Source organism: Salvelinus alpinus, chromosome 7, assembly GCF_045679555.1.
Source record: "Salvelinus alpinus chromosome 7, SLU_Salpinus.1, whole genome shotgun sequence".
In the NCBI taxonomy this organism is placed as follows: Eukaryota; Metazoa; Chordata; class Actinopteri; order Salmoniformes; family Salmonidae; genus Salvelinus; species Salvelinus alpinus.
This window is the reverse complement of record NC_092092.1, coordinates 53,632,620-53,643,810: the sequence shown is the minus strand read 5'-3', so window position 1 is coordinate 53,643,810 and position 11,191 is coordinate 53,632,620. Positions and strand designations below refer to the sequence as shown.

Genomic DNA, 11,191 nt, shown 5'->3' with positions numbered 1-11,191 from the left:
GGACCTTGAAATGCTTCTTACGAAGCCACTCCTTCGTTGCCCGGGCGGTGTGTTTGGGATCATTGTCATGCTGAAAGACCCAGCCACGTTTCATCTTCAATGCCCTTGCTGATGGAAGGAGGTTTTCACTCAAAATCTCACGATACATGGCTCCATTCATTCTTTCCTTTACACGGATCAGTCGTCCTGGTCCCTTTGCAGAAAAACAGTTGTTTCCACCCCCATGCTTCACAGTAGGTATGGTGTTCTTTGGATGCAACTCAGCATTCTTTGTTCTCCAAACACGACGAGTTGAGTTTTTACCAAAAAGTTATATTTTGGTTTCATCTGACCATATGACATTCTCCCAATCTTCTTCTGGATCATCCAAATGCTCTCTAGCAAACTTCAGACGGGCCTGGACATTTCCTAGCTTAAGCAGGGGGACACGTCTGGCACTGCAGGATTTGAGTCCCTGGCGGCGTAGTGTGTTACTGATGGTAGGCTTTGTTACTTTGGTCCCAGCTCTCTGCAGGTCATTCACTAGGTCCCCCCGTGTGGTTCTGGGATTTTTGCTCACCGTTCTTGTGATCATTTTGACCCCACGGGGTGAGATCTTGCGTGGAGCCCCAGATCGACAGGTGTCTTTTATACTGATAACAAGTTCAAACAGATGCCATTAATACAGGTAACGAGTGGAGGACAGAGGAGCCTCTTAAAGAAGAAGTTACAGGTCTGTGAGAGCCAGAAATCTTGCTTGTTTATTGGTGACGAAATACTTATTTTCCACCATAATTTGCAAATAAATTCATTAAAAATCCTACAATGTGATTTTCTGGATTTTTTCCCCTCATTTTGTCTGCCATAGTTGAAGTGTACCTATGATGAAAATTACAGGCCTCTCATCTTTTTAAGTGGGAGAACTTGCACAATTGGTGGCTGACTAAATACTTTTTTGCCCCACTGTAGGCTAAAACTTCAATATCCCGGGCGTTATTTTTTTTTAAATTCACTGAACACAACCGCCGCTTATTAAAGCCGGGCTTCTATTTCCCAATAAAATGTTGAAAAGACATCCACAGTTTGCGACCAGTATAAACATAACAAATCCATCGCAGATCAGACTTGCGAAGGCTACCTATCATACACCCCTGATTTTGTGCTTCAGCACCATGAATTTTATATCGTGTTTTATTTTTGGTGGCACCATGGCTAACAATGACATAATTCTAAAATGTTTAAATGCATATGACTGGGAATATCAGAGCTGTGTCCATGGTAACCTCGTAAATATTAAAAGGGACATGCGGCTATTTGAGACTGTATTTAATTGGAAGTTTTACGGTACAGATGATTACACAATATGTGAATGAAAAATGGTTACAAAGAATGAACAACTTTTCCTATCAACTAAAAAGCACAAAACAGGAAGTGAATAAAAAAAAATTGATCATTTACAGTGACACGGAATCTAACCGTCTAGATAAGAGTGCATCGGGCTAAATTCGACCAGTTTTCCAGGGAACCCTGGTACTATTCTATGCCTTCCAATAGTCAAACTCAAAACATAAGTCTTTAAATTTCTATACTTTCTCACTTTGGCATCATACCCAAAACACAATATTGCACTGAATTTACTAAGAGTACACATGGCATTTTTATTAGCTAAGTCTATCAATCACCTCAATAGAACACAGCTAGATGCAGATGAAAGAAGCATATCACTGATGGCACAAACAGGCTAAGCTTTGGAGGCACAATTCTGTAAAACAGATGAGTGGGGTGATAACTGCAGAAATCAAGTTGATGGGTTCGATCTGCAGAGTAATCAAACAGTTACAACTAAACTTCCAAGGAATGGTTATAAAGTTAGACAGTATAACAATATCATTGAAATCAGACCTCTTACTGTAGGAAAATGTGACTCAATTAACAAAGCTACACTGTTAATATGCAAAAACATCAAAACAAAATCAGAAAATAATGATTGTCGAAGGCAAAAAAAAGAATGTAGAACTACCGGTATCTTCACAGGCTCAACTGTAAAAAAAATAATAATCTTTGGACATTTTCTGAAATCAAACACAAAACTGATAATGGCAAAGTTTCAGATGTGTGCACAAACATCCATTTCACAACTTGTTTTCAATGTTAGCGGTCCATTCTCTATCAGTGATAGCAACATAGTATCCTGTTCATCCTGATCTTAAGTTCTATAGGCCTATAAATGTCAAGGGCCAGTAACACCCTACCTCCCATATTAGTTGTGCATTTGTTAATGAGTAGTACGAGTTTTCTTTTTGTATGACTAAATGTACTTGGATATACAAAAAGTGACAACATAATTCAAACATTAACGCAAGAAACAATTCTATACACACTTGTGCCAGATGAACCCAAAGAAACCTCGCCCCATTTCATAAATTCGACTAAGTCATGAGTCATGGCAATTAACACCTATAAAGTTTTTGTGATGAAGAGATTAGTTAGTCCATTGTACAGATTGATAAGATGTATACAATGTTTATTTTATTATCTATTGATGTTATCAATAAAATAAAGAAATCAAAGTAGTTGTCAAGTGCTCCCTAAATGGTGGACTAAATGGTCCCCATTTCGGAGACAGGTCGCTTCACTGGAGTGGACTCGCACAATAGGAGTGAGAGCGCCATTATTCTCTGGGTTATTTGGCATGGACCACCTGGGTCCTTCTAATCTTGTCTCCCTAGGGTTTCTTTGGTTCTTCATTGAAAAAGTGTAACACTTCCTTTCATAATTGATTTACGGTTGTTCTTCAACGGGCTGATGGATTAAAACAACGGGTACAACTCATCTCTTGGTGGGTTCTTCTGTAGAAAACTCAACCGGTTTGTGAACTAAAATAAAGGTGTAGCGATTTCTTGAATATCAACCACTATGCAAAATCCAGGTAACTGCCAAAATAAAGGAAACACTCGAGTAAATGAGAGATACAAAGTATATTGAAAGCAGGTGCTTCCACACAAGTGTGATTCCTGAGTTAATTAAGCAATCCACATGCCATCATGTTTAGGGTCAGGGTCATGTATAAAAATGCCCAGTTGCCCCTTATTTTGGCTACCATGGCTAGAAGAGATCTCAGTGATTTTAAAGAGGGGTATCAAAGCAGCATAGGGGGTTTAAAGTGTTTTTGTCTCAGTCACCAGATCTCAACCCAATTAAACACTTATGGGAGATTGTGGAATGGTATCTGAGAGAGAATTTTTCACCACCATCAAGAAAACACCAAATGATGGAATTTCTCGTGGAAGAATGGCGTCGCATCCCTCCAATAGAGTTCCAGGCAGTTGTAGAATCTATGCCAAAACGCATTGAAGCTGTTATGGCAGCTTGTGGTAGCCCAACACCTTTATTTTGGCAGTTACTTGTATATACAACGCTATTACAGAATGGTTCGCTTTTAGTTAGTTGCATAACCATACGAAAATAACAAGCAAAAAAAATTTGTATCCCATATTTTCATAATTTCTCAGCCAAATGCCAAACCATGAACATTAGGTTTTCGACCTCACATGGTGTAAACTCACATATCCTCTCTGATTTCTGTTTGAAAACAAGAACTGTAGAATTTAGAGTCAAACGGTCTGGGAACCAATACGTGAAAGCCCAGACACCAATTATCAAATGAACTAGTCTGCCTAAAGCTGGTATTACAAAGACAGTCAGATAGTTTTAGGCATACCATAGAATATTCATATTTTATACAGCAGTAACCGTGAGCACTAATGCAAGGTAACTGAATATCTACTGTTAATATGTTGACACAGACAACTATACATATGTTTTATAACAGGGGGAAAGGGTCAAGCAAAATACACCGCTGGAATCAAAGCTCCCTGCTCTGCAGGCACTCACTTGTCCGGCTTGGAAGCATTGTCAAAGATAATACACATTCACCAGGTGCCGATTCAGGTGCCGACGGAACTCCGCCTCCAAGGGGAAGCTACGGTCACAGAAGACGCACATGTGACTCTTGAGTTCAGTTGGAGTCGGAATCTCTTCTGTGGGAGTTTCAGGGTCATTGGCCAGTTTACCGGCGGCTGCCGCCAGCCCGTTGAGCCCTGAATCGTCACTGCCCTCCGAGGCGCTGTCACTGATCTCGCTTCCTCCGTCATGGATGTGGATGCCCTCGTCCTCCTCGGTTTCAGTAGGCTTTCCTCTTGGCCTAGGGAGCTCCAGGGAGGGTGTTGTTGGTGTTGATGGTTCTCCCTGTGCCCGTCTGAAATCGCGAGAGACGTCACTTTCTATGGGAGATGGGGACTCGTCGGCGCTGCTGAAGCCTTCAGGAGTAGGAGTTTCCTCTGCTTTGTCGGCGACCTCAGCCTGCTCAGCCCATGGGGTTGTGTCCTTGGTTGGGGATACATTTTGCCGTGCAAGGTTGTTTTCCCCATTACTGGGCCGTTCTTCTGCCGGGTTCTGCCCAGTAGATGTATCCATAGCAGGGACAGTCTCCTGGTCAGATGCCTGCTGCTCTTCCTGTACAACTGTTGGCTGAAGCTCTGTGGCAGGACATGTTTTGCTTTCAGGGGGGCTAAAGGGGTTCTCAATGATGGAACACACCTTGTTCTCACTGGAAGCCTCGGTCTCTCCAGGGCTTGCTTTTTTCTTGTTGCTCCTTTTCAGCTTTTTCACTACAGGCGAGTACATCATCTGGTCTACTGGGTCCTTCTGCTCGGACGCTGTGCAAGGCTCAGTAGTTTTGCCTCGGGGGGTACTGGCTTTTGTTTGTGACTTGTCAGCAGTCTTGATTTTCAACCGTTTGGCCTTAATGTTGGTGCAGGACTCATCAGGAGATTCCTTCATTGATAAGTCCAAGGCCTCTGTAGTTTTTCTCTTCACTGGCTTCGTCTTGCTCTTCTCTTTTTGTTTTTTCACTGGTGCTTCCAGACTTTGGGGAGCGTTTTCAACAGTCTTTTCAACCACTTTCTCAATTTTTTTGGAAGTACTCTTCTGAGATTTTATTGCGTTTTTGTTCTCTTTTCCTTCTTTCTCATTCTTCAGTGTCTTCAGCTGCTCTTTTTTCTCCTCCTCCAGCGTCTTGTTTTCCTCCTTCGCTTTCTCCATATTCTCCCTCTCTAGCATGTCTTTCTCTAACCTCTCCTTGACTGATTTGTCTTTCTCAATACTGTCCTCTTCCAAACCCGCCTTTTGAACTTTTTCCTTTATTTCGGTCTTATCCTGAACACTTGTTTTCCCAGTCATCTGTTTTTTGGGACTTCTCTTAACTTTATTGCCTGCTATTTCAACCACAACTGCTGTCTCCTTCCCACTCTCCTTCAGGGTAACATTCTGCTTTGTATTCTCACTGTTCATCTCTGTACTCTTGCGTTTCAGTGTTACCTTTTTCTCTGCCTTGTCCTTTGCCTTTTTAGGTATCTCTTTGACAGAGGAGATGTCACATTTCTTGGGGGTCTTGTCCATTGCCATGCTTTCTACTGCTTGAACAGGGCTAGTTTTGCTGCTCTTCTTGGTCTCTTTGACAGGAGAGTTGTCACATTTCTTGGGGGTCTTGTCCGTTTCCATGCTTTCTACTGCTTGAACAGGGATAGTTCTGCTGCTCTTCTTGGTCTCTTTGACAGGAGAGTTGTCACATTTCTTGGGGGTCTTGTCCGTTTCCATGCTTTCTAGTGCTTGAACAGGGCTAGGTTTGCTGCTCTTGGTCGAGAGATTGATAGGGCTTGATTGTTTATCAGCTCCAGAGATCTCTGGTCCTTCCTCCTCATCACCATCAATTGCTGACAGCTCAAACTTTGCTGTTCCATTCACCATGTTGTACTCATCTGTGAATTCATCAGAATCAGGTTTCTTGACACGCAGCTTAACCTTTGACACATCCATTGCGATCTGTGGGCAGCCAGGGTGTCGAGACTTGATGTGATATTGTAGGTTACACTTCTTGGAAGCGGCATACTTGCAGACAGGGCAAAGGAACTGACGCGGGTTGAGGTGGAGCTCCACATGCTTTTTGTAGTTGCTGCGGTCAGCCGTCTTGTATTGGCAGTGGGGGCAGCATAGGGGCTTGGGTCCATTGTGAACCTGTCTGGAATGGCGTGTCACCTCATGCTGATTGGCAGCCAGGTAGTTGCAGCGGTCACATTTGAAAGGCCTTTCACCTGCCAAGAAAAGCAATGTGTAAAATGGTCAGTTTAGAGACATTTTAACTGCTGTTAACATCAATGGGAACACTGGCACACATTTCATGCAGGGAAAATGGACAACAATACAGAGAGACAAGCAACAATTACAAGTCGAACACGAAGCATCTCACAGCACGTATCGCAAACCACTTTACCGTTCTTATCCAAAACCATCTGCTCCAGCGAATGCAACATAAGGAGAAAAAGTTGACTATGAGAGGAAACCAAAACAGAGACCTATATCTATGCACAATCAATCATATTTGTGTCACATAATAGAAATATGTACAGTTAGGCCTCTTTGTCATGTAGCCTGTGTTAGACACTCACCCGAGTGTGTTCTCATATGCCTGGTAAGATGGGTCTTCTGGGAGCTTGAGTACTCACAGTACGGACATCGAAAAGGACGCTCCCCTAAAGTAGAAAAAACAGAGTTAGCTATACTGTTAAAAAATAAAATTATACTTTGACCATTAAGTGCATACTTTGAGTGAAAAGGTTATATTTGACATACCCGTGTGAGTGCGGATATGCTGCACGTAGTTGTTCTTACGGTCCGAGAAATAGCTGCACTGGTTGCAGGTGAAGAGCTTACTGGGGAAATGGTTCCTGAGGTGCTTTTTCCAGTGGTACTGGCTGACGGTCGTATACGTGCAGATGGTGCATTTGTAGACCCTCTGGTCATCGCCCTCCTTCTCGTGGTGCTTGAGGTGAGCCATGTAATGGTCGTAGCGGTTGGTGTTGTAGCCGCAGCGCTCACAGCGGATCAGCCCTTTGTTGTTGGCCCCACCATCACCGCTCTGCGCCTCTTGATCTGGTCCCGCCGACGTCTCTTTCTCCCGTGCCTTGTCCCCCACCATGCGTTTCACTGCGATCATCCTATTGGCGCTGTGGATTTGGATGTGGGTTACAAACTCCTCCTCGCACTGGGCCTGGTAGTTGCAGGGTTTACAGAAGAAAGGTTTCTTCTTCTTAGCTGACTCCATGATCATGCCCAGAGGTGTAGAAGGGGTGGTAGGGGTGGAAGGGCTAAAAGGGCGCTGGTCAGAGGGTTTGGACAGGTCAATCCCTTCTTCCTCCTCATCTATCGCCTCAACCTGGGAAAGGGCAGCCCGTGGAGACTCTGGGTATTCTACGATACACATCTCTCTCTCATGGCTATCGTAACTGTATCGGATGATGTTCTCGTCTTCACTATCGGAGTAGCTGCCGACGGTTTGAAGCTCCATCATCTCCTTCCCTTCTGCTGGGTTTTCACATGCTACGTTGGCGAGCATGACCAGCTGCGGGGCCGGCAGCTCGTTGTGTGGAAGCTCAGCCAACCCCTGGGCATCCTCCGCCATGGGCATGCCAACTGAGGTGGAGAACATGACCAATCCCATTGGATACACCGTCTGAGAAGCCATGCTGACAGGGCTGTTACTGTGGGTGATGAGAGCAGAACCGGAGGTCATGGATCAAAAAACTTCAATTAAGATATGTTTTCATTTTCAGAACTAAAATGCTAGTAGTAGTAGTAGTAGTAGTAGTAGTAGTAGTAGTAGTAGTCAAAGAGAGTTTGAGTTTTAACAGGCCTTCAAAAGACCAGACAACTCAAGTTACATACACTTGGTCCCAACTCATTAAAATGATATGGCTTGCAAGTTGTCCAAGCAACTACCAACCATGTCACCGTACCTTCTCTGAATCAGTTATTTGGAATTTATAGAGCAGGATGTTTTTATGATAATCCAGGAATGGTGCATCCAAGAAAGAAATCACAAATGTCATCAATACAAGTGTCAGGATAAAGAAAGTATGCTAAACCAACACAATTACAGTACACCTTCATCACAATGATTCCTTGTCTTCATGCTGTGCATATCGATGCGATGTACCGGTATGTGACTATATAACCGATTACAATGTTGTATGTATTCTTCATTTGTAAGAAATTATCTTTATCTTTATTAAATGTAATAAAGAAAAAAGAAAAATCATATATATAAAAATGTAACACAAAACGACCAAGAATATACCACCACTTCAAAATGTATGTTTCATAACTTCATTGTGGGCATACTTTTACTTTGACACAGTGCTTTGGTCAAATCCATTCTCCTAGGCCTGTGTTTGCATGCACAGAAATTTGTGTTCGGCCATTTTGAAACAGCACCACCAACTTCGTCGACAGCGCCCAACAACTACAGTAGCATGTCCTACATTCTAACTAGTATGAAGAGAAAATAAGAACTGGAAATACAAAAATACAATTGTGCACTGGGTTGTTTGATCTCCATGCCAAACAAAATATATAGACCTAAATGGTCATATTTACTAAATACTGAAACACATTTTACATATATTTACTTTATAAGCACAAAACTGTGTAGAGTAGACATACTTTGTAACATGCTGGTATCAAAATAATCTAAACAGAATACGATGACTAAAAATACAATTTCTGAGTTATAGCCTATCCACTAGACCTCAACAATACAAGTGGAAAGTTGCAGTATTTCATATCGTTAACAAATGAATCGATTTTTGCTAAAAACAAACTTTTTATCAACAATAGTATTCCACATATCGCTATGTAAGCTTGCTACGACAGAGGTAGAGAATGTCGCTGTCCAGCAAGGCCCTCAAAACTTAACTCGGAAAACTAGTTTTGCGGAAGCGCAAACTCCGAACAATACAAAATTAAATTGTATAATATTGAACAATTTAGAAATAATGTTTATGTTATTAATTTTATTTTAAAAAACGAATCATATCATAAATAAAGTTAGGCGTGTAAACACTTCGAAAGTTTAGAACAGCGTCTGTTAGCCATGGTCCTGATCTCCGTGCTGAAATCAGCCCTGGACAGCGCCTCTCCCTTTCAGCAACCCCAATGAGCAACCCCGACACTGCCTCCATTTTCAAAACTGTTCGTCAAAGTTAGTTTGTTAAACAAATTCAAAACAACAGACAATTAATATGTTAATTGGTTACATACACCTTACCGTATATATGTGTCCACTCCCTGTCGGTATTCCGTCAATATTATCGAAGTACTAGTACACAAACTGTTCAAGGAAAAAGTTTCTGTACATTCCTACACATCACCCTGGCTCCGTCTGTTCGCAGGGAAGGCTGGCTGACGTCAGCGCGAGCTAGTGTGGCGTTTCTTGGTGCTTTCAAGACATCTGGGAACTTCTGGGAAAAACTATGTAAAATCATGACTTCGGTGATCATCAGGTCGGCAAGTCGGAGCTCTAGAAAAAGGCCGGAGTCCCGGATTTGGAATTCCGAGTTGGATGACCGTTCAAAACTATTTTTTGTCTTGAACGCACTGAAGTCGGAATTCGGAGTTTTCCGAGTTCGCAGTTGTTTTGAACGCGGCATCCACCCGGGGCGTCTTCGTTCCAAATAACAATGTCCAATTGGTCAAACAAAGCAATCTTGTTGTACGTTTTTCTAATAAATATGTGCATTATTATGTGAGTTATTTTCATTTTGAAAAGTTTTTGGCAAAATGTTTTATTCCTCTTATGAAAAAAATAAAATTACACTGGGGAGAAAAACTAGTTACAAAGTGTCTACTGCTATATACATCTCAATAATACAAACATGTAACATTATAATTAAATATAAAGAACATGTAACAAGTCAAAGTACAACGATTTATGAATAAATCATTAGTGTTTTTAATATTGGCTGGACTGGTAATTTCCTCAAAACTGTCCTGAAACATTGTTTACGTTATGTGTAATATATACATTCAGAATGTGTAGTTAGTAGATCAGTGTCTTGCCAATAAAAAAGTAAAGATCTTAATTGACATGTTTCAGTGTTTCATTACCAGGTATACTGGGGATAGGCCACACTGAACATAGTTTGATTGAATTCTTTCCATACCAATATGATATAATTAGAGCATTGGGCCAGTAACCGAAAGGTTGCTGGATTGAATCACCGAGCTGACAAGGTAAAAATCTGTCGTTCTGCTCCTGAGCAAGGCAGTTAAGTTATATCAGAGGATCTACCAGGCCAAAATGCAAAAGAAAAAGTATAACATGAGAACAACTCACACAGACTGCATTCTCTAGTCCACAGTGTACTGCTGCACAAAAACTCACTTTGGTCTGTTGGGGCCAATTCCTTGTGGACCATGCCAGGAAGCAGGCTCTAGTCTGGGCATACACATGCCTTCACTTTTGAAATTGTGTCTTTGCAAATGTGTAGTCATGGGTCTGTTGAAAATTAAGACAGCTTTTCCTCTTGATGAAAGTGTTATTAGCAACACAAGGCCTCCAGGTCATGAATCACACCAGATGCAACACAAGGCCTCCAGGTCATGAATCACACCAGATGCAACACAAGGCCTCCAGGTCATAAATCACACCAGATGCAACACAAGGCCTCCTCTGGTCATGAATCACACCAGATGCAACACAAGGCCTCCTCTGGTCATGAATCACACCAGATGCAACACAAGGCCTCCTCTGGTCATGATTGAATTATTCAGTCATCAGATAAAAAGCACATGTTTTTGCTAACACAAAATTCAAGCGAAATGTAATTATCATGGACAAAATGTATCACAAACCAATGGACAGATTTTGGATTGAGTCGAAGACTTTAGGAGAAATCACTTTTAATGTTTATTTGGAAGATTCTGATGTTTTGTTATATTTTGACCCAGCTGATATGAACCCCGATAAAATGTTCATAGTTCATTTGTTTATTTTCTTGAAAGATTCTTTATTCATAAGATGAAGTTGGCAGAGAACAAAACCCTCACATTTATTGAAGATGGAACTGAAACATTATGTTGAAATCATTAGTAAATGTAAAAACAAAAAAGCATTAAGCACCAAAATACTTTATGACAAATGTAAATGTTCTTGTAATACCCCTGTCTATGTTAAGTTTATTTCCTTTTTTTGTATTGTGTTCGATACAAAAGTTAAAATATATATTTTTTAATGTCAATGGATTTTATAGTTTTATTGCCGTCTGCCACCCGGTGGCGGTTGTGCGTTATATTTGACATGGGGACACTGCCTCAA

The 11,191-nt window shown here is 41.5% G+C and overlaps 1 protein-coding gene across 1 annotated transcript; it reads right to left on the bottom strand.

Annotated features, from left to right (window-relative positions):
• Positions 1–3,756: 3,756 nt before the first annotated feature.
• Positions 3,757–9,434, bottom strand: LOC139581190 (RE1-silencing transcription factor-like). The gene is made up of 4 exons (XM_071410686.1): positions 9,143–9,434; positions 6,670–7,577; positions 6,486–6,569; positions 3,757–6,131 (listed from the first exon to the last, which is right to left on the bottom strand). Exons 2-4 carry the CDS (start codon positions 7,559–7,561, stop codon positions 3,895–3,897), a joined length of 3,213 nt encoding a protein of 1,070 aa, XP_071266787.1. The 5' UTR covers positions 7,562–7,577; positions 9,143–9,434; the 3' UTR covers positions 3,757–3,894.
• Between the last annotated feature and the right edge of the window lie 1,757 nt (positions 9,435–11,191).

What these genes read in the sequence shown, in the direction of transcription:
- LOC139581190 (XM_071410686.1), bottom strand. Translation starts at nt 7,561, where the DNA reads ATGGCTTCTCAGACGGTGTATCCAATGGGATTGGTCATGTTCTCCACC. An exon ending in GCATATCCGCACTCACACGG is followed by an intron (nt 6,570 to 6,669) that starts GTATGTCAAATA and finishes TTTCTACTTTAG; the next exon opens with GGGAGCGTCCTTTTCGATGT. An exon ending in GCATATGAGAACACACTCGG is followed by an intron (nt 6,132 to 6,485) that starts GTGAGTGTCTAA and finishes TTTTCTTGGCAG; the next exon opens with GTGAAAGGCCTTTCAAATGT.